This window comes from Athene noctua, chromosome 3 (genome assembly GCF_965140245.1).
Source record: "Athene noctua chromosome 3, bAthNoc1.hap1.1, whole genome shotgun sequence".
NCBI lineage: Eukaryota > Metazoa > Chordata > Aves > Strigiformes > Strigidae > Athene > Athene noctua.
This window is the reverse complement of record NC_134039.1, coordinates 42,755,898-42,779,645: the sequence shown is the minus strand read 5'-3', so window position 1 is coordinate 42,779,645 and position 23,748 is coordinate 42,755,898. Positions and strand designations below refer to the sequence as shown.

The 23,748-nt window shown below is 36.7% G+C and overlaps 1 protein-coding gene across 8 annotated transcripts in view; it reads right to left on the bottom strand.

Moving 5' to 3' along the window:
* PPFIA2 (PTPRF interacting protein alpha 2) overlaps nucleotides 1-23,748 on the bottom strand; it is a 365,675-nt gene that overhangs the window by 3,835 nt on the left and 338,092 nt on the right. For 4 of the 8 annotated variants that reach the window (XM_074902784.1, XM_074902786.1, XM_074902789.1 and 1 more), the window contains 10 exons: nucleotides 17,126-17,207; nucleotides 13,156-13,356; nucleotides 11,048-11,110; nucleotides 9,565-9,594; nucleotides 7,482-7,657; nucleotides 6,533-6,630; nucleotides 4,590-4,765; nucleotides 4,428-4,496; nucleotides 3,330-3,489; nucleotides 1,639-1,731 (listed from right to left, as the gene is read on the bottom strand). In XM_074902784.1, coding sequence (XP_074758885.1) covers nucleotides 1,673-1,731; nucleotides 3,330-3,489; nucleotides 4,428-4,496; nucleotides 4,590-4,765; nucleotides 6,533-6,630; nucleotides 7,482-7,657; nucleotides 9,565-9,594; nucleotides 11,048-11,110; nucleotides 13,156-13,356; nucleotides 17,126-17,207 — 1,114 coding nt within the window. In that variant the 3' untranslated portion in view covers nucleotides 1,639-1,672. Of the gene's footprint in view, nucleotides 1-1,638; nucleotides 1,732-3,329; nucleotides 3,490-4,427; nucleotides 4,497-4,589; nucleotides 4,766-6,532; nucleotides 6,631-7,481; nucleotides 7,658-9,564; nucleotides 9,595-11,047; nucleotides 11,186-13,155; nucleotides 13,357-17,125; nucleotides 17,208-23,748 lie in introns of those variants that run through there. The other 4 variants (XM_074902785.1, XM_074902791.1, XM_074902788.1 and 1 more) reach the window with 3 other exon arrangements.

Here is a 23,748-nt window from a genome sequence, read left to right as displayed (position 1 = left end):
AAATACATTACTCCCATACACATATAGTGCCAGCAGTTTGCTTCTGTTTGTGCATTACTAGTTTTTAGAATGTTTGAGTAGAGTAGGAGTAGGTAGTTTGGATAATCTTAAATTAATTTTTGTTAACATACCAATTTTGAATGTCTGCCCTTGTTGCACTCTTCAAACCTATTGGAAAATACCACCTCATGTGCATGGCCCGCTACTGTTGGCCTAAGAGATAGCTTGGTGTTTGAACTTAATTTCTTGATCATACTTTATTGCTTTCAACATTAAAATTCTGAAGCATATAGAAGAAAAGAGATGCATCTCTGCCATCAGTTCCAACTCCCACTGAACCCAGTGAGAGTACTGTCATTGACTTTACTGACATAATACCAAGCTCTAATCTATACACACGTAAACAAAAAGATTTATATAGTTTATGTGCTTCATCATAATTTTTGTAGGGCCAGCAGCTCAACTTACCTCTTTTAGAAAAAAAAAAAAAATCTCCTGTGCCTGTTCTTTAGTGGTGGCATGAAAAATTCCCTTTTCTACTAGATTAAGATTTTATATTCTTGTAGTCTCCTGAAGATCTGTGAAGCAAGGTTTACATCATCTATGTGAGCAATCTACATTTTCCACTGGCAATGTTTGCTGTTCCTAAGCACTTTTTGAACCTGCCCAGCATTAGTAAAATCTTGATGGCCCCAAGCCTCTCCCAGTCTTGCAAATCTAAAAAACCCTACTTTCTTGCAGATCCTGGCATGTCTTGCCTACACTAGGCAACAGCTATTGAAGGACATTTAATGCCTGATGAGGTTTTGGTGCTATCCAAATATTCTTTCCACCTCCCCTACAATCCTCTGAGTAACCAAATGGAAAACTGTTTTATTGAGAAAATACTAGCATGAAATGGTGCCATATTGATGAAAGCGCTTGTCATGTTGGTATTTTTTGTAAAACTTGTGAGGTAGCAGAAAACAGTGTATTTCCACGGAACTCCAGAAGAATGAATCTCTGAGATTCATAGCCATATTCAAAGATAAGCAGTGAGAAATGCAACATGAATTCCACTACTAAATTTGATCGAAAGTTGCATCCAGCTCAGAATATCCTTTCTTTGTCACTGGTCAATTCTCAAATGATTTGAGAAGTGCAAGAATCTCTGTAATAGAGAACTTTGGAAGATTTTTCTGTATAGGGGAAGTTTTGTTCTAGATTTATGCAGCTATGATGTTCTAAATTGAGCCATATGTCTCATTAAAAAAATAAAAATAAATCTCTTGTGCTTTACGAGCTGCTTTCACCCAGTGAATTCAGTCCCTGTGCCTACTGCTGTCTCCCCAGTTCTAGCTTTCACTTAGATAGCACACAAAATACATCATCTGAATACGTCTGAGCAGAGTTCTATAAAAACTTTTATCTGCTAAAGTGGTTTCAGCAGAAAGAACCTGCTGTTTGAGATGGGGAAAAGAACAGCGTAGCATCTCCTGGATTGAGCTTGAGAGTGTTGCCATGATGAAATGACCACCCTAATGAGTTTGAGTTAGGTCCTCTATTCCATACTGGCTCTTGCTTGAATAATGCCAAGGAATATTTGGTGTAGCATACAGTTGTAAAGAGCTTTTATGATGGTCCCTTATGAATACTCACAACAATTCAGTGCTGGCTTCTTTGCTAGGCCTTGTCAGCATGAGTATGTGCGAACTGTTGAGCTGTCTAACCTCTGCAGTCGTGATGAAGCAACTGCAAATTGCAAAAAAAGAAACAAACCAGAACCTCTTTAGAATCAAGAAGAAAATGAATCAGTCTGTTTCCCACTGAAAGGGTGGCTGTTAAATTGCTCTGTGGCTTTCTATGACACGATCTGGGCATGGTCTATTTCAGAACTCAGACTTTCTTCAATGGCTGGTGTACTATTGAAACCTGTCTTAAGTGAAAGTTTAAAACTCAGTTTTGTCTTTATTATGTTGGAAGTCCAAATACTGTACCTATCATGCTGTTTAAATACTATAGCATTCTTAGCACTGGGGGATAGGAAGCCAAATCCTGGATGAAGATATAGGTCTTCAAAGCTACCTACCTTGAAGTCTACTGAGTTCAGTACCCAGCTCTGTCTGGAAGACATCAAGTAAATCACTAAAATCTCCCTTGTTCCTTAGTTCCCCGTTTGTAAAATGGGAATGGTATCTTCTACATAATAGCATGGCTAGAAGATGAAATCCATGAATATTTGTAAGGTTCTTGGCTACTACAGTAATGTGGGTCATGGCAATGCCTAGGAACCTTTATTTGTACATGGAATTTGCCTTGGAATGGATTCTCGTCTTATACCTTCATCATTGCCAAAAAGTGCAGGATTAAAAGCAAAGCGTGCACATGAGCAGTGGAGTCAATGGAATTCAGTGATGCAATCAGTAAATTATTCCATCTGTAACTGCAACTATATTGTTTTTAAAGGTGAGAAACTTTAATGGAATTTACATGCTAATATTATCACACCAAGTTCATTCAAGAGTTACAGAATATAATCACTACAAGTACTGTATTATATTACTTTGAGACAAGTGTATTCATAGATCTAAATTATCTCCTGAGGAAATAAACAGTACTATTTGAAATGGGCCAATCTGTCTACTGGTACTTCTCAGAACTTCACGCAGGTAGACATGGCTTTATCATCCATCTACCTGAAGCAATAGCTGCAATGGGATTTGTCCCTTCTCCCCTCCCTCTTACAATGATTTTTAAATTTTGCTTATTTTCTAATTATGATCTGCGTGTTACTTTTTCGATCATTGCTAAGTTAGTGTATCTTTTGGAAATTAAAAGATTTGCAGAGAAAATTAAGACTGGTATACAGTAACTCAATGGCTACCTGAAATTCAGTATTAGATCACTACCTGTTTGATTGAGTCATTTGATGGTCAAACCTAAGCTAGTGAGTTTGAAAGTCAAATAGGAAAATGAAGGTGATAGTCCTTTTTTAATTCATTCTCTAAAACACACCCCACCTCCTAGAGAGGCTAACGAGCTAAAAAATGTGCTTAGATTAAAGTCAGTAAATTAATTCCTCTCTCTGAATGTTTCCTTTGCAGATCTAGGATGGCTAGATAGCCATTTATTTATTTATTCATAAACACTGACACTCTGAAGCAAACTTTAAAAAAATCAATAGTATGCCAAATCAGTGCTTTTCTATTCCATAATTCAACTTTTCGAAACTCCTTTCATCCTAGTTACGTATTCCTTGTGGTGCCAGATAGACATGAACTAAAAGTCAATTTAGCATGCTAGAATAAGCCTCTTGCTTTTCAACAATAAGTGCAGAAATGACTGCATACCATCAGTTGCCATCTTCCGTGACTGCCCTGATGTAGTGGTTAATCTGAACCCAGCTGGCAGCGTTTCTGAGGAGCCCGGCATCATGCTGATCCCATGAACCTCGCGCGGAGGAAACTGTCGTCGCCAGGAGGGGCCACGTCTGAAGTTCTTGTCATCGCTCTGTCAACAGAGTTGTATTTGATAAAGCAAGTTCAAATTTTTTTGATTAATTATCCAGCTGTCTGCCGCATCCCACTGTCAAATGTATTCCACAACAACTACACTGCTCTGTTGCACTGCGTCCAGTAACTGCAATGTGTTTGAGACATTCTTGTAAAAGTAAATGCTTTAGAAATAGTGAATGCTAGGGTGGAAAACTGTTCTCAAATCTCTGCCTTGATACAGTAGAGGGTTTTAGTATCAGCTAAAGTAGAACTGTCCTAAAAGTCAGATCTCTTATAATGACAGAAAGGGCAGTGGTTTGTTATGGCATTAGGCGGCTTACATAAGGTGCTAATAAGGAGTTAAAACACTCATGCATGCACAGAATTCATAGGCATCTCACATTTTCAGCAAGTCTGTAAAAGTTTTATTCGTCCTCACATGCAGAAGTCCAACTTTTTTGCACTGGACTCTTACCTTAAGAGTATTTTCCATAGGTGGCTTTGAGATTCCCCATCCTAGATGACTGTCTGAAATCCCACTCTATTACATATTGATTAACTTCGAAGAACAAAAAAAACCCACCCCAACTCACCACCAAAAATCCACTTTTCTTCTTTCTTATTTTTAAAGAAATAGTGTAAGTGTCCTAAAGAATAGGTTGCACAGGCAGCGCCCCCCTGCCACTTGCTCTGTCCAGTAGAACTTCCCCTCCTTTCTGCATGTTTCCTCTACAGAAAACATTAAGGTAAAAGTGCAGTGCCAAATTTAGCATCCAAAATGATATGAATATGTAGCCATACTGAGGTTACTTTAAAAAACTTTGACTGGCATTTCCTCATTATTTTATTAACTGATTCTTTTTAACAGTGTGCGAATTAATATGTCTTTCTGCATTCAATTTAAATTTTATATGTAACTGATATTTCATAAATACTGAAAATAAAATTAATTACTTCCTCAAGTCGTCTTTCAGTTCCTAGTGCTAAAAGGTTGTTGTATTCTCTCTCAAGGATCTGCCGTGCCTAGAGATACCAAAGTAAAAATTAAAATGGTTGAAGATGAGTAAAAGGCAATAATGGGTACAGATTAACCAGAAGTAGTATAGGAAAACTTGCCTGGGTGTTTTGCGTTGGAATCTGTAATAATAAAGCTAAACTGCTGTAATCAAAGTTTTCATCCAGTGCTATAAGTGAACCATGTACACCACTTTCTAGAATATTATTTGCATATTCTCGGAGGCCAATAGCTTGTATCCAGCGTATGACTCGATCGTTGCTCCATACCAGCACATCTGTAAGGACATAAACCCGGTTCAGTCTCCTGATAGCCGGTAACTTCTGACCTGTACAGGTGCATGCTTGTAGTTGTGCATGCGCTGCAGACATCATACTGCTTTATTTGTTAAATAAGGAATGCCAGCAAACTATTAATGTAGCTTTAATATCTCCTATTCAAAATCCTGTGTGATTTTAGCTACTTACAAGTGAAATGTTTATTCTAAATAATGTTTCCAAGGGGGAAATATGCTTCCAGAGGGCATCTCTGGAATGCAATTCCTCTCACCTCCTATAGATACCCTTTTCAATTCTTAGGCAAGATTTTACAGATTAATAATGCAAGGGCACAGGAGAAATATCTGTTCCTCAGAGCTTCACGTGAAAGTTTTATATTAAACATTTTGAAAGTTGGGTCAGCACCTACCATTTTATAACATGCCATAAAGCAAACGATGAGTTCATAATTTTAAAGACTATTTTTAGTTCAGTAAGCTGGTTGAGCTGTTAAGGTCCATGCCAATTATAAAGCTAAGGTGACAAAATTAACTAGGAAACCATTTTTGAGCATTTGGCTATTATAAAACAAGTATCCTAACCTGCCTGTAAGATTAAAAGAATAGTACTTATACTGATCTTTATACCTGCAAGTAGGAAACGTGCTACTGAGTTTTGTGCTACTAAGTGATGAGGCTTTTTCCTGAACCCAGAGAAATCCAGCTAACGCAGCTCTTCTGGGAGCAGGCATTCTCCATCGCCTGACCAGGAGCATCCCAGACTTTGGGGTCAGGATTGGCTGAAACACAGCGTGGCAGCCAGGGATCGCCGAGACTGAATCCCACCTGGGACCACGTCTAATTGACCGATGCATGACAGGGTGAAGGCTGGGTGATGGAGGCTATGGGTTATTACCCTTGTCCTAGCGATGACTAGCATTGAAGCAACACAGAACTTGAGACCACTACCCAATTACTCCACATCAGCCTCCAGCTACACCCACTCAGGCTGACTGACACCGATGCCTCCACATCCAATGCAACTCTTTGCATTAGTGCATGCCATCATCTGCCTTGAGCAAATGCATGCTTTCACTGTAGCCATTTCCCCTTCTAATTACCTTTTTTTATTTGCTAGAGCTGGAAATGCTTAAAGGAATCAAATAATTCACTTCTGTTAATGGAAAAACACCAAAACCCCTAATTGTTATATATAAAAGTAACCATGCAGTGAGCCTGCAACTGCTCTAGAGAGCTTTACACAGAAAAATACTTTAAAATCAACTGTTAAATCTACTAAGGCCAGGTCTGTTAGGAATGATTCTTATATACCAACTCCTTCAGTGGCCACCCCTCCAAGCAACATTTTCTATGATACACATTTTGAAGTAAGCAATGGCAATTGTTTTCAAAAGCAGGAGGACAGTGTTAGGGTTCTGAGTGTTCCCATTTCCCAGTGTTTCTGCCAGCACATCTGATTGATCTGCAGGCTATTTGGCCTTCTGCATCTGAGACAGAAAGAGGCTTGGATAAGATCTGTCCCAAAAATCCAATTTTACAAAATTTATGTATCAAACCACCATTCAGAATTGCAGCCCAAATTTAGTAAAGTACTTAACTGTGCCTAATTTAAGGGGATATTTTGTGTTCTGAAAACAGATGGACTAAACGTTAGTTTTATTTAAAGCACATGCTTAAATGCTTTGCTAAAATGGTATGACAAGGGGTTAATAGTGTCAAGTATCAAAAGAAGAAACATTTCCAGTATTCATTTCCAGGAACTATCACCTTTTATTTCATGCTGACTCATTTCTCTTCGCTTTTCCAGTTCTTTTCTATCATAATTCAACCTCTTTAAACACATGATTCCATATTGCAAGCTTGTTCTGTTATTTAAAGAGAAACATTTACAGAGTTAATAAAGATAATTTTGAAGATGGGAACATATGTAGGATGTATTTCCTGCATTTCACATGAGGTGTTTCATGGTGCCCAAGAAGCAAATCTTGAGGTAGGAGGGAAGAGCAAAACCATTAAAAAAACTCCACAGACTTCAAACATGAAATGGACAAAACCAAAATGAGTATGTTTGAATAAATGTTCTAGCGTAAGAAACCCAAAACATTAAAAATCCTTTTCAAAAAAGGTCAGCCCTTGTGAGCCATGAAATGTTCTGTCAAATCAGGCCTCAAAAAAGTGACAAATCAGACAGTACATAAAAAAAAAAAATCCACTTCTTGTCATATTTATATGACCTATATAGTCCTAAAGTCTAAATACCTTTATTTCCATATTTCCAATTTAGCTTCCTGGCTATATCCCTAGATAACCTGAACAACTGACAATTTGCTTGTACTTTTAACAGCTTTTATGTGCTACGTACAATAGCTTTTCATTATTATGCAGATCTCAGGGCTTCAAATCTTAGTCTACCACTTTCTAATACTTTAAACCACTTAATAAATTACTACTGTTTCTGTATTGTCAAGGCTTTATTTATATATTAAAGGTTCCCCACTCATTATGAAATTTATTGTAGCAATATTTTAGTTTTGAGAGACATAATTGCAATGCAGTTGCTATTTCTAAAGAAATCTCTCTCAAGTCAGATTTCTGACACAGCATTCACTTCTCTGTGTGCTTTTCCACACAAGAACAACAGAAAGTATGTGGGTTTATTCTGTGCAGCACTGATCACTACATCAGACACATAGGTGTAGTCTTTATGCCAACATACCGATGAAAGCTATCCACCATTTTTAAGTGCACACGCAGATCTTTCTTTGTCAGGTGATCTAACATCCTCGCATCTACCAGGCATTCCATAAAATAACTTCGGTACTGAGGTAAACCCAGACTGGGGAGCCATTCGTTACCTATCCATTCGTGGTTCATATCACCATAAGCCAGGGTCTACAGGGGAAAAAAAAAAAAAAAATAGGAAAGGGAGAATAAATTCTTGAGTTTGTTCAAGGTTGCACCACAGACTGAAGACAGAATATCTATCAGCTATGTTCATTTCTAGTAGACCTCCTAGCTTAGAAACCCTGTCTAAAGAAAAACCATTCTGTCTTTACATTGTTTTGACACTGGAGATGGAAGCCACTGTGAGATATTTGTTACTAATAGCAGTTTTGTCTGTTGTGTCTTTTTAATCTTTTTTATCTTTTTAAATTTTAAGCAAATTTTGTTATAAGAAATCATGTTTCAATTTTGAGTTTTAAATGCAAGCAAACTTATTACACATAAAAATGTGCTTGTTTCATAATCTTACTTGCTTTCCATTCTGGAATATTTAGGCTAGGCAAATCCTACACTGAACTTGGTAAAAGAAATACAGCCTCGGGGAACCAATGGATGTTTGTGTCACCGTTTAGTAAGAGCTAGCATTTCCTAAACAGCATCTAATGACACTTCATGTCCTTTTGAGACTAAAAGCTAATTTCAGTTGTTTGTCAGCCGAGGTTAAGTTCACCATCAGTCACAGCAGGTGACCACATGCATTGTATTAATGAAATATTTTTAGCTGTGAACAACTTAAAGCTAAGTGCATCATATGTGGAGCTCAGTAAATTATTTCTTTAAGATAGAAGTAAACCAGATTCCTCCTAGAAGCTAGCATTCAGGCACTAAGAAACGTCATTGTTCAGCTGAAATTTCAGTAGGGTGAGAAAGAAAGTATATGAAAAACTTACATGCATTTTGAGCTATTTTTATATTTTACATTTCACTATTGTCAATTACTTTGTACTAATAAAACTTAACAAAAAGGAGAACTCATAAATTGCAAGCTTAATACCTCCTCAATAGGATCATGCTCAGCCTTGAGCATCACTTTTAAGTCTAACTATCTTTTTGGTTTTGTTTTTAATGTCTCCTGTCATTATAGAAAATACAGTCCCCTCATCTCTCATTCTTGTGAGATTTTGAAGAGAAAAGAAATGCCATAAGAGAGTAAGACTGTGTAAGATTGTGCATGTATTAGAGAGAGAGAAAGAAGTTGAAAAACAAGTTATTGATAGTCTAACTAAAGGGAAAAATTATACAAGAGTCTTTGTAGACTGATATTTGGGTTTGATTATTACAATTGTTCTAAAAAAAATTTGGTATAATTTTAGAAATGTTAGATCTCAAACTCTTGCCATATTTTATTAGCCCGTTGTGCTGGTTTAGGCCCTGCCGGGACCAGAGACCACGTTGCCGTTGTCCCTCCCCCACCCTCGGACAGACCCTGGGGTTGAGATAAGGGGAAATTTAATACAACAGTGTAATAAATAACAATCCAAACAACAACAATAGCAATAATAACAACAATAAACAGTAATAACAGTAAACAAGACAAAAGATACACAGAGAAATGCCGCAGTGAACACAACCAGCCCACCGCGCGTGCTTCCCGCGACAAAAGCCACAAAGGAAAGCTTCCCGTGCTGCCACGCCGGACCTGACGTCAGCATGGTATGAATAACCCGGCTGGAGATCCCTTCCCCCTCTGGGGAAACTTAACCCTGTCCTACCTGAACCAGGACACCTGTTCTCAAAAATGAGGAAAACAGTTTTTCTAGATTTAACTGGGAGATGTCTCTGGAATTTAGCTGTTGCTTTTAAGAAAAATATTTACAGCATATGTATCTCTTTGTGCTTACCTAGCAAACCTGTCCGAAGAATATTTTCTTTCTATTAGAAGAACTCTAAAATGTGTAAATCATAATTCAATCATTGAGATACTATCACAATACTATACTCCTCTATGCATATTAATACTCTGTTAATTACATTATTAGCTTTCCATTTAAAAAAATCACATGAAAGAGTCATACCTGAGCCCAGCTGCCTTCTTCAGACTCCTTCTGTGTTATCAGCAGGAAACAATTAGTAAAGCAAGTAAAAAGAGAATTAAAAATTAGTTATAAAAAGATCTGGTTTTCATGTGTATGCTAATCTTAGTACAAATGAAAACATACATGTAAAATGTGCCAATAAAATAACTCCAGTCAGTGGCAATCCATGAGATAAGTACCTTAAAAATTATAAGACCAGAATGATAAAATGTTAGCAAGGCAAATATAGCTAAGTTTTCAAGATATAAAATCATTATAGCTTGGTGGAACTTTACAGCATTTTTCTTAGACACTTTTTATGGTTTCACAATCAAAACACAACCATTTTCTTACACAATTTGTCACTAGAGATGCCATTTTTGTTTCTACTTAGATTTTGCAACGTTCACAATAAAAAGCTGTCTTCTTGTGAATGTACCATAGAGGAACTTTTTAGATAACTTTTTTTTACAGCAAAACTATATTTTTCTGGCTGGCCAGTTAAACAGGATCAATTCTACTTTTTGTCAGTTGAGTGTTGTTATATTTGTATTTATCTTTACTAACAATAATAAAATAGGAAATGAGCTCAATTGTAAAAAAAAAAAAATAAATTGTTGATCAGAATCTGCTTCATGAGTGTTCATGAGAAAACTTAAAATAGTATAGCAAGCATAAATTGCTGAGAAATAAGTCTTTATTGCATCAAAATGTAGCTTCAGCACCTCCCCCACCATTTATGGATTGGGCTGACTATAAAGTTATTCCAAACTGACGATAGGTTTTTCAAACATCTCACTGTGGGATTGTATCATGTTTTATTAGCACTGTTACAGAGTTGTTATGATGTAATGCTGAAAACAAAACCTAAAATAACCTATGTTCCAAGTAAAAGAAAAAAGCCAGAACTATCAAATAAAATCTATTAATATTTACTTATGTCCCTCAAAGCAGGGTGAGTTTTGACAAAAAAATCAATCAATAAACGACACACTCCATGCACTCTAAATCAAGCGCATGAATACACAAGTATGGGCATGAAAGAGTCAGCATTAAGAAAACACTGACTTGTGTAATGCACAATTCTCAAGCCTTTTCTTACTTCTTTCTTGCCCAGCAGATACAAAACTGTATTAAGCAGAAGTACTGGGGAGTAGAGTACAGGGGTAATTTTGGACCTGTAACCGTCACAATTTTGTTTCTCTGAATCAGGTTTCACACTCTCAGTGAAACTACTGTGTACTGTACTCCAGTATTGGCTTTAGGTTCACACAATTTTTGTGACTGCAATACAGGTTGTAATCTCTTTTGTTGAGAAATTATGTAACTGTTCTTTAAATTCAGTTTCACTACTTCCTGCCACAGATTTCTAATGGCATGCTTGGGAAGCATCCTACAGAAGATATGGCATCTGCACTAAAGCAGATACATCCTAGTTCTCTTTCAAGCACTGAAACCATTTTAAACAAGTGGAATGACTAACCGTTTTAGCTGGAGCAGCAAGATTTTCCATTTCTTCATGGGTCACCCAAACATTGCCTGAGGGCTATGGACAAGGCCCACAGGAAGGCAGGTGGGATCCACATTAGGTAAGCAGTGGTAAAGAAGAAAGGCAGCACCACTGTAAGTTAACAGCGTATAGCATCACCATCAGCACAACAACGTTCTTGCCTCTACCGAGCTGCAACTAGAGACAACTGCAGATGACTTGCTTTGCATCTTTCATTAGAGGATTCTGAACAGACGCAATGGAGTATTTCAACTAGAACTGACGGATGAAATCCAGAAGAGCACCGTCACAAAGGAAAGAATAATAATTAAAGCTGCATTTCACACACAAGTGGCAAATACAACCTTTAGCTCATAGCTCTGTCTGGAGGTAAGCTTCAGTTCTCAAAGATTTTTCCAGCCTAAATATTTTGCACACGTCACATGCTCATATTGTAATCTAAATAATGATTACTCCCTCCACATTTGTCTGTGGAAAGGACAAAAGAATTCACTTGTAAAACTATTTTTCCTCATCCTATTGTTTTCGGTCAGATTACTACTAGGACAGTGAAATGAGACAGGGAGAGGGTGTGGAAGTCTGCTGTGTTTTCTTGAGAACTGAAGTAAATTAACTCCTTTCCTGAGAAAGAGGGGAGGCAGAAAGATTTGGGACTCAGAAATGCACATTCCAGGTCAGGGCAGCTTTGTGCTGCCAATTACTCAGTGAGAATTAAAAAACCAAGGCAAAATCATTCCCAGTGTTTCTAGCTTGCATGTACTGTTTTCTCACTTCATAAGTGTCAATGTTCTCATGCTTAAAATAAAAAATAATTTTGTTTATTAATTCAACATAATGTTGAGTCTATACTGCTTTACTTAGGTGAAATCCATTACAATTCATGTTATTACCATGCTTATGTCATATACAACTGTTCTGAGGGGAGAAAATATCAGTTGGGGAACTATAATATTTAAAGAACCTTAGCAGCATGAAGATAAAAGGCCAGTCAACAGGGACATCGAGAGTCCTGTTGCCCAGTTCCTTATATAGGTCAGTGGATCTGGTACCCCTCAAAGATATCTCAGTTCTAATTTCCACCAAAAGATTCTCCATGAATGTCATTAAGAGATTACAAAGAATAAATAATTATATTATTATTATGAACACCATTATTATTCATATCTTACTATTAGAAATCCAGGCTGCACTACTTGAGTAGTAGTCTTCACTTCTATGCTGTGTTTCCCATCTGATCAAGCCTCATTTTTTTTCTTGGGTTTTGGTTTGTTGGTTTGGGGTTTTTTTGTTAGTCTCTGTTGCCTCTTTCATAGCCATCACCATCAGCCTCTCAGCATGAAACTCCCCTTTTGTTATCTTGTTTCTTTTTCTCTTCATCAGTTTGGCCTGTTTTTATTCATTTTCCACTAAAACGTGCTTTTTATCTACAGCATATATGTTCTTACTCTCTCCTATTCTACTTTCTTTCTCTTCTTGGTATAATACTCTCCTTTTCTTTCAGACTTGTATCTTGGTATTTCTTATTTACTTGCTTCTTTCCCATCTGCTGCCACTCTCCCTCCCTTCCTCACTTTATGCACACACTCCACTTCTGCCTTCACACTTCCAATCACTGCTTCTCTTAAAAGCAGGAAGAACCTAAAGCCAGCCGACTCAGATTAGATAACATTTGAAGGATGCAAAAAAGGGGAATGGGAACAGGAGTCAAAAGAGCTGTGTTCCTAAATAACCTCTCTCCCCTCCCAAAAAATAAAAAAAAAAAGAGAAACAAGCAAAAAAAGAGAAATGTAATCTTATTTGGTTGGGAGAGATGACTTGAAGGAAGAGAAAGGCAAAAATACAGGCAAAATTGCAAGTAAGATGCTCAATATTGATAATTTAGGTAACAGCAAGGTTAATCAAAACTGCAACTTAAAAAACATTACAATCAAGTGAGCGAGAACAGGTCTTTCTAAGTCTCCATAGGACAAGTCCCACTGATTATGAATTGTGTGTTACCACAGGCCACTCTTGTACTACAAAGACCTTTCTGCAGACTCCTGTAAGGTGAAGGGGGGGAGAAAAAGCTGAACAGGACTCACTGTTCTGGATGTTGGAGGTGCTGATGGACTTGTCAGTGATACCATCTCCTGGATTGCTAATCGGAGCTTTAAGCGATGTAGAGGATTGCTAATTCCAATTTCTCTTTGAATCTCAGTATCAGACAAAGCAGACATAATAGCTCCACTCTTCACGTTGGCACGACAGGCAGCAACATACCAGGCTGGCATGCCTAGCCAGAGCTGTTGAGAGAAAGGACACATTCATCTAAAGCATTGCTTCATTTCTCAAATTAAATTAATCATCAAGGCACCTATCAATGTGCATAAGCACACAAATGAGTACGAATATCATAGTCTTTAATAAAACTAATTTGTTTCAGAACCTTTGAAATTGCCATGGCTTCATGTGAACTGTTTTTGTTGCTTTTATTGTAACCAGAACTTTAAAGCAAGGAATGCACTGAATAATTTTTAGCGCTGTGTCCCTCCATCACCTGGGATACTCCTTTTCCAGACATTTAATGAGCAAGTAGTGGCACAAGTCAGGGTTATCGCCCATTTGACAGTCTTATCATACACAGAAAACAATCTAAGAGGAATTAAGTAATTTTTTTACTCTTGTACTAAAATGGCTTTCTCTCTTTTTCCATGTTAGTCCCCATGGTGCACAATCTTACGCTCTTCAGCTTTTATTTTCTTCGTAGAAATAAACCAAGCACAGATAACCAACCTAGTGAGGACGAAGTTTACTGTAAATTTTGGAAAGGTGTCATATCCCAGCTAGAAATACTGGTTAGAAGATTCAGTAAAGTGTGAGCACAGCTACATCACCTGTGGATTTAGAAGACACATACTTGTGACTTCATGCTTTTAATCTCCTCATGTTATCCTTACCAGCCTAGAGCAGCAACAGCCCCTTGTTTCACCACTTAGTCTTTCCTTCTAAGAGGTACTTTCCACTTCTAGCAGTCTTTCCTGAGACCTACCACGTACTAATTCTTCTTGGTTTTCTCAGCTTTCTCATTTTGTGCTGCCTCATTAATATGACTGTCAGTGCCTACAGCTCTTTGCTCCTGTAACAGTTTCATAGCAGGGATACATACACGTGGGAAGTTTTTGTCACAGTATGAAATACATTATGCTATAGCAAAAACTGTGAGAAGGACATAAGCAGTTAATGCCATAATCACTGAGATTTTGGGGATAACACAATGGAAAACAAAGACAGACATAGCTAGGTGCATCTTGAATTATGCCATCAGAATTAGCTGATTTCATTATTTTATTTTATTTTTTTTCTCTTAACAATGTCTTACTAAAAGAGGACACAAATGAGTCAAAACATGCCATCAGTAAATTCATCAACAAATCTGGAAAGCAGAGACAAATTGCCAGAATTTTTACGTAATTTCTCACAATACAGGGAAGTCCTGTGTGGTTATTAACAAGTCTGTATCTTATCTGGGAAATATTTACTTAAAACATATCTGTTAGATCACTGTTATGTCACTGAGAAAACAGACTTGAATGTCAGATTCTGAAAGAGCTTTGTCAGGCTTTTCTGTACTGGCTCCTGATAAATCACAGAGCTTGAGGAATGACTACATCATGTTTCATAAAGTTCTTCCCACTGATGGGATAAGCCACTGATCTCCATTCAATGACAGTCTGAACATTAAAAATATGATCTAATTCCAACTAACTGTTACAAAATGGAAAGAAGCCAGAAAATAAAGTCAGAAAAAAGTCAGAAAATAAAAACAAAAATTATGTAGATTACACCCAGCTGCGCTTAAGCAAAGGGCCATGAGGAAACTATGCATAACATTAAAATGTATTTAATATTTTCACTTAATTTGACATTAATTTTTTCATACATGCACTTGAAAAGCAGGAAAGCGTAAATACTGGGAGTTATTTACCCTGCAGAAATAGATTCAAATGTTTGCTGCTCATTAGGTAAATTAGTTCTTTAACAAATTAGGTAAATTAGTTCTCTAACAAAGAACTGTCTCAGAAAATGCAGTTAGATGAAAACAGAAAAGAGGGCACAGTAATTGTTTTAGGCAGAGAACCCAGATATCAAGATTTATATACTTTTTCAGAATGAGTTAAGAAAACCTACAGTTCTTAAAATATATCTCAACTATGTTTGTGCTAAATACAAATAACCAGAATAAATGCTAAAGCTGAAAAGTTAAGTCTGTAAAGTTTGGAAATGTCACAATTGCGATGACAAATACTTTAATTTGGGCCTTTATCTCCTTTAATATTAATTTCATTTTTTAGTTGAACAGTCACATACTATATTTTCCCCAGGAGAGTATGAAATGCACACAGTGTCCATCTGCTGACGGAATGCACTGATGCTTACTGAATAAATACAGTACTTCTGCCCTCATATCTTTTTATCATCAGTATTCAATCTGCATTAAATACTGCAACATAAACTTCCTCGGGGGCTTTCCTATGCTACTCTCATCATATTTCCCAAGAAGTTCACAGACATCAGTTTCTCTTTACAGCCCCTCTCTGAGACAGTGGGAAGCATGTCCTATTTTGCAGCTAAGAATCAAGGGAAGAGAAGATTAGGGCTTAATTTGTCAGAAATGTCTTCAAATTTTGGATCACCCTGGAGGACATCAAGGGCAGATTTTTCTTAATATTCAGAAATGTACAGATCTTCGTATATTCACATTCCCAGCGAATCAGCTTTGACTGTAATAAGGAATATTTCCAGCTGACAGAGATCTGGTTACGTAACTCTCAAAGTCATACAGAAGTCAGGTAGTGGCCAAATTAATGGATGATCCATATTAACAGAGATTTTTTTGGGAAGGAAAATATAATGCCATTTTCCAAAGTCACGCACAAATGTTTGAACTGCCTTTCTGCAGTTTTCATTTCATCTTTTTCATTAGGTATCTTCAGCAAGTCCCATACAAAGCAGAAATTTTGTAGACATCAGCTGCTTTCATTCCTCATCCTTCATTTATTCCCTGAACATATTCATGTTAAAACTTTGGAGAGGCACCTTTTTCTTTAACTGAAGGGAAAAACTCTACAAATTCTAGCTCATGATGAATGTTTGATACCCACAGCAGACATGAAAATGGGTGGGAATGCATAGAGATGTTTGGTTTAGACAAGGAATAGATAACCTGTTCCTTGAGCCAAGAGCTTATACCTCCACTGAAGTGATACAGCCTTGCCATGTAAGTGACTGTGTATTTATAAAGGAACATCCTTACTTTTTGCCTTCTCCTCCCCTCAGCATCTCAGTAACTATTTTTTTAACAGTTCCTTCACCTAAAACACTCATTGATTTTTTGTCAGAATTGATGGAAAGCTCTGCTGAATGTTTCTCTTGATGGGTTCCAAAATCCACTCACTTAGGGTCTCCAAATAAAGGAGAGCTCTCTGCAAATCTGATTTCAGAGATGAAGGCACTGCCTGTCAAATCAGAGAGATTTCAGCCTGGATCTTCCACATCCTGGGTGAAAGTGCTGAGAGGGACACCTCTTTTTCCTGTTCTGAGTGATAGCTAGGTAAGTCAGCTCTTTCCCATTATATTCTAAAAAGACAGAAAGTTATAAATTCTTTAAATTTATTAAAAATTCTGAAGATGTAGCTTCTATGTTGACTTCAAATAAAATTTGATAGTTAATTTTTGTTTTCTCCTCAGCACATCATCCTACATAAACTCTGTTTGTGGAGTTCCTAGATATTTTAGACTGAGAAATTAGAAGATTTCCAAAATTTGGGGTTTGACTGCATTTGATAAGCCTTTTTTCTTATTCTTATCCCCCTATGTAATCCTGCCTTACTTTTCTCAGCTCTAGTCTCTGATTTACACCAACCAGTGTCAAAATCTTCTTAGTGCTCATGTCACAGTACACAGGGTAGAGAGGAGGAGACTTTATCAGTCTCTTTTAGAATTTGTAAGGACAAGCACATAGCAGTAGTCTACAAACGTGACTCACATTTCCAAGTTATGGCCAACACTTACCTCCAGCCAGGCAACCACTGTTGGCCCATCCCACTGTGCAAAAGGCAAACCCTTTCTCCGAGCTTCTTCCAGAAGTTCATGTCTAAAAATGGATCAAAAAATGTTAAATATGTAGAGGTATGTGTAGGGACAATAAAGATGCAACCATGCCTTTTTGTTAAGGGTAACAACAGAGAAGCACAATGACAGGCATAGAAAAGGCATAGAAAACACCAGTGAACAACACAGCTCCTTTCTCTTTTTTAATGTATTCCTTAATCTATTCCTTTTTTTTTTTTTTTTCTTGTTGCGTTTTGACACCCCTTTAAACACATAACATACAAAACGCAAGGTTTCTGTTTGTTCTTAGCTGAAGCAATATAGAGACATTGGTGAAGAGAGAAGACTGAGGGATTCCTCCTGAGACGAGCTTAGCTCTGGTCAGGTATTGACCCAGAAAGGCCCAAAATTGCCAACTTCTAGACCTGAGCTAAGCACGGATGAAATGCAGATGGGTCTCAGAGGTCTCTGTGTTTGAAGCACTAAACCTGCTGGACCAGCTATGAACAATTCTAGGGTCTCTGGAGTAGAGGTATTCTGCATTTTAAATAAGCCATCTGTGGCTAATTAAGAATTGGTTGTATCTTTAATAGTTTCGTGTTAATTTTTTTTTATTATTGCTTATGTACAAAAGAAATCCATGTGGTTTACTGGTTTATACATTTTTTATAATTATAGAATTGATGTGGTTTCTCAATTTTATGCATATACATAGATATATTTTTACTGAATTGATCAAATATCAATCCAACTCCTGCATCTGCAGCTTCTCTGGAATGCAATGGGTGTGTATGTAAAACATCTTTCTCAAAGCTTAAAATAAACTTTTAATACAGTGCTATTAAATATTTGGTAAAGTTATGTATAAGCCAGGAAAACATTCTATATTAAACACATTCAATCATTTGACCAGAGATTTTTATTCCTGGAGAAGGAATAAAGAACCCATTGTGGTGGTGCTATAGAGAAAGCAGTCCTTCAGAAGTCTTTTTTGGGTTTTTTTCTGGTATTTAACAACATATTTTCAGCTGCCTCCTACTGAGTGAAACACAAAAGAATGCTCTCAGCAACAAGCTGTAGTGAAAACCAAATTAGACATGGACTATGCTAATATGCTATTAAAACTTGCTTACATTCCCACATAACAAGGAATTCTTGGAATTATAGCTTCAATTTTGCTCTGTCCTCCTTTATTACCACAGCCTTTGTGGTTCAGTTATCCCTTGGCAATTCACTGCCTTAGCAGCCTTTCAAAAATGCATACTACAAAATCACGGCAGATAAAAGCGATGGAGTGATCTTACTTGTAAGGAGTACTCCTTTTGGGATTTTTGCACTGCTGAGGGGCCAGACTGAGAGAATTTGTCTTTAGTAGAAAATGGAACTCAAATATGGAATTTTGCATACGTGTCTAAATCCCTGGCTCTGAATATTAATAGAAAGACAGCTGCTTTACTTTCTATGTTTATGCTGTAGTAATATGTAACATTACAAATACTTGACAGCATTACTGAAGTTTATCTAGCCTCTCCTCCCACTCATCCTTTGCAGCATATCTTATCCTTTGTCACTCAGATGTTCAACGGCATTGCAGAGCTATCCTTGCTTTCAAGGAAAGTATGATCCTTGGTAAAATGAGAAGTTGCTCTCTGGGTACGCAAATACCTTCAGTAGCTGGCGGAGGTGCAGGAATCCCATATTCCTGGGGAGACAAGTAGTGAAGGCCAACAGAGACATACACACTTGGCTGCTCAGGAAAGCAGAATTAAGGCATGGCCAGGCTTGGCCACCTCCCAGCTACCTGTAGATGAGGTTCTGCAGTGCCTGCAAAGCTACAGCAATGTTGTACCTCCCTCAGGTGCCACAAAGGCTCCTGCTGCCAGCAGGGCTGTGAGCTGGCATGGCTGTCTTCATGGAGGGCAATGATTTCAGGAATGCCTCTGCCTCACCTGGCCAGTTTCAGTGTCCCACGGTAGAGCACAGACCCCACAAAACCCTGTGTGACTTGCTCCTTCCCCAAAGCCAGCCCAAGCACAGGGAGCCACCCCTTCTGCAGCCAGGAGTCCCATGGAGACACCATCCTTGGAGGAACATGATCCCAGATTTTTCCTTATCTGGGCTATTCTCATCACCCATCCCAGCTGAAAGAGAAGGGCTGGCTACCACAGTAAGTAAAACCCAGGAGATTATGGCTTTGAGAGGCACTGGCCTTCCTTGCTTGTCTTGGTCTCCTCCAAGCAGGAGAGCAGCAGTACATGGTCTACAAGGAGATGGGGAGGAAGTTTTTGCCTGTTTCTTTGATTTGGTGTTAAATCCCTGTGTGACCTCAGAAACTGAGGTGCCTGCAGAAGAGGCATTGGCACTTTAAAGGTCTCACTTCCATGGAAAACTTAATTCCTTTATGCTTGAATTATTAAGTATGTATTTCTATGAAGTCTTCTGTGACACCAAGCCTGAAGCTTGGTGGGGAGGCTTAGCATTATACCAATGCTTCTCAAACAAATACACTCTCCCAGAGTAGGAAAGCACTTCTGTTACTTCAGAGGCAGTCTGGATCACAGAGCTAAAGGAAAATATAGTTGTGGTTATTGAATTTGGCCAAAGGAAATGGGGTCAGGTCAGGAATGGGATACCCTATATATATGCTATAGCCAAAGACTACAGTATGATAAACGTAATCCAAAGGGGTTTGGCATATAGAAGGAAAGTGTTTGGGGTTGAAAATGCTTTTAGTGTAAACTTAACATCCTTTACTCGGATATGCACAGGGAATACAGCCATCATAAGGCCTGTGCCTCACTTATTGATGTGGAATACTAAAAGGAGTTTTATAATATTTCTTTCCCTTAAAAATATGTTCATGCTTCAGAATTTATACTCCTTCCCTCAGGTGTTTTGTTTAAATGCCTCTCCAATATGAAAGTTCATTTAAATTTTATTTTTTATATTATACTACTATTTATATATATATTTATATAATGTTATACTAATATTTATATTAGATTATACTTTTTGAACAGTATTCTTTGACTACTTTTTAATACACACTAGGAGATCTGCAGAACATGAATCTACAATTTCTAAATGAGAACTAAACCCAGAATTTCTATTTTTTGACTAAGAGAGATTCTTTAGTTGGCAGTCAAAGAAAACTCTGGGGTGTTTTTGATATGAACCAGCACTACAGAAAAAAATTCACTCTTTCAAAATAAGTTAAAAATGTCATATAGGAAAAAACATGTATCATTTTGATCAATAGTGCAAATCATCAGAAAAATTAATCCGGTGATCTGCCTATTTTGGAATATAATCTGAGCATCTTTGAACTGCCTATTGTCCTTGTGGGGTAGTCACTGGCTTCCTGAAAACAGGAGGTCCCCAAAGCCAAATATTGGTGACTGCAGTTCAGTTTTCCTCACAAAAACATACAACTGATCACAGGAGGAAGAAAGGAATACCCTAAAGATCATCACTCCCTCTCCCTTTCATTAGAAAGACAGGGTTTGGAAATTGTGAATAGCATTATACAGTTTCTCTAATTTGGAAGATGTTTTGCAGGAGAACATGGAGATTTTTTCCTCCTAAGACTTAGTCAGAAGAGTACTACATTATATAATGTGTCCACTTTACGTTTGTAAGGAGGTAGGGAATTAAAATGTAATTATAGCAACATATGAAAACAAACTGATAAGAAAGAACTGACATTAATTAGCCATTACTATGAATGCTATTATTTTTCAGATAGGGCTTTAAACCACTTACTACCACTGGAATGAATTCCAAATTAAAGCTGTATTTTTAAAGATAACGTTATTACTGTTCAAGAATAAAGTCTTCCTGGAGACATCATGGGTATAACTGCAATATGTTGTTTAAAACATATCATTACCCTCAGCCTGTTTTTGCAAAGTCAGGAAATTTAATGAACATCATCTGTTTAGCATTCATTCAAAATTTGAGATGCTTGTCTTTGTCTGTTTTAGAGAGGGTGCCTCATAGTGGCTGTCTTCACTCTTTTATCAAAGACAGAATACAAAAATCACATCATGCCAAGTTGTATTGTGGAGTTGTATGTCAGAGAAGCAGGGTTGCCTCCCTAGCACTGACTTCTGATGTTTAATCCTTCCTCCAAATTACTTCCTGAAGATATTCCTACACTGGGCTATTTAGCACCATTCTTCCAGAGCCAGGTACATCTGCCCAAATCAACCGAACAAGCTGAGAACACAACTGTCTCATACCATAGGGACTATGAATGCTTCAATATCCCTCTGGACAGCAGAGGCACATGGGAGGAAAAGTAATGGGAAAATGGTAAGAGCAAAACTATGATATTATCCTGCAAATTTTCTATATCATATATATCCTTTCTTGCACTGGGAAAATTCTAGTTGTGTATCAGCAGCCCTCACTAACTCATTGCATAAAACTCACTGAACGTTATTAAAAATAAGAATAAACTTTAAATAGACTTTGTGTGGGAAGTTAACAAGATCTGGATTTAAAGCATGTCATTCAGTGACATTCAATTTTCTTTACAAAGATGAGACTCCCCCCATGAAGCAAAAAAGAAATAACAGCTTAGGATTTCTGATACACATAATGCAAACACTCTGTGTAATACACAAAGTCCAGACACTATCTTGATGAAACTTCAACAATGTTTCATCGCAGACCTTCATATTTCTGCAAATAATAGCATTAACTCTGATAGTTCTAGTAGGGTTCACATGAAAAGTTCTCAGGGATATTATACTGCACATATTATAAGGTCTCTTAGTTAAAATGTAATCATAAATGTGAGATAAATTGAAAGGGATGCACAGTGAAGTCAAGAGCCAAATCATGTTTGTAAAATTCAAGCAGAATTTATTTAAAAATTTGGGCTAATGGGCAATTTAGATTCTATGAAATGGCCTTTATTCATAGAAATTTTCTCAAAAAGATAACAGACTACAGTGTTTACCAAGCAGATCCTCTGATTATTATGATTATTTTCATTTCAATATGTTTAGTTTACAACAAAATATTATACAATTGTTTTCTAGAAGAAAAATAGACAGAAATGATAGACCAAATATACTACATTCATCTGAGCAAACCTATGATTTCAAGTTAAGATTAGACACATCTGGTCTCAAAAGCTAACATACATTCAAAAACTCCAAAATTCAGGAGAGAGGATTTCTAATGAATTGAGCTGGATTTGGATTTTATCTTTCCTATTATCATGTGCTAAATATTTGAGAGAGGCTAAAATTCTGTAGCTAAGGTCACTGTATCACAAAATAAGGGAGTCGAATTTGTATACTTTAATAATGAAATTAAATGTTTAGTAAAAAAATAAGTTATGTTTTATCTATTTATTTCCTACAAGACGATAAATATTTTTAAAGTAAGAAATAGAAAAAAAAAAGATAAAAGAGACTTAGACTTGATATTGTCCTATAATGCTGATTTAATTTAATCTGAAAGGATTCATCTGATTTAAAGACTACACTAATTAAAAACTGGGTCAAATCTTGTTTTGACTTTGGCGCTTAAGTGACCTGGCTTTTAAATCACATTAAATCCTCATTCTTTCTCAATTTTGATACTTGATATAATAGCTAGACTAAGAACAATGGACAAAATTCAATTTCCTTTTATTTACAAAATATTTTGTATTCAACTTTAAGGAGTTTTCAGAAAAAAAATGACTAAAACATAGAAATCAAAATGCAAATAATAAATTAAAGTTTTTAAATCTATAAAACAAGTATAACTTTAAATTTAACAGCAGCCCAGATAACACAGATTAGCAAAGCAGATTTAACAGTGCTGTAATTATCCTATATAGGTGTACATTTTAAGTGTATGCAAATTGAAGGGCAGCATTCTTTTTTCTAAAGACATATATTAAACTAAGAGAAGCATGTTCAGGAATGCTTAATACAGAACCTAACAAATTAGAATTGCTATTAAAAAAATAATAAAACAACTGTGAAGTAAACAGACTTGCATAAAACATAGCTTTGCAATGTTGTATGTACTGTACTACATTAGAGACCCCCAGAGTTCCCAGGTTGATTAAATGTTATCAAATCAATTTTTATAAAGCCATTTCATAACCACATATTTTAAATTAATGTGGTAGCCCCTGTTCTATTTGAGTTTTTTATCCTTGCACCTTTAGAAAGTTATAGCTTATATGTGCTTTGAACAGATAAAATTTTCTCCCTAAATTCCAAAATTATTCAAAAAACCCCTGTATTTGTATGATAGATCACGAGGACATGCAGATTTTAAACTTGATATCAGGTTAACAATTAAAAAAAAAATTAAAAAATGAACTGCTGAAGAAGAAATTTATATGCACAAATGAAATATTATTGTACTACTACACAGCAGAAGAGCTCAAACAGAAAAAACAGAATTTAGGCCTCAACAGCATTTGTTAATCTAGGCCTTACTCTCACATTTTTTTCCACTGACTTAATCTTTCAAAAGTGTTTGTGATTCTGGGCTTTATACCTCCCAAAATGTGTTTATTTCAAAACAATTGAGAGCAGTTATCTTCCAGTAGTTAATCCATTATGTTAAGC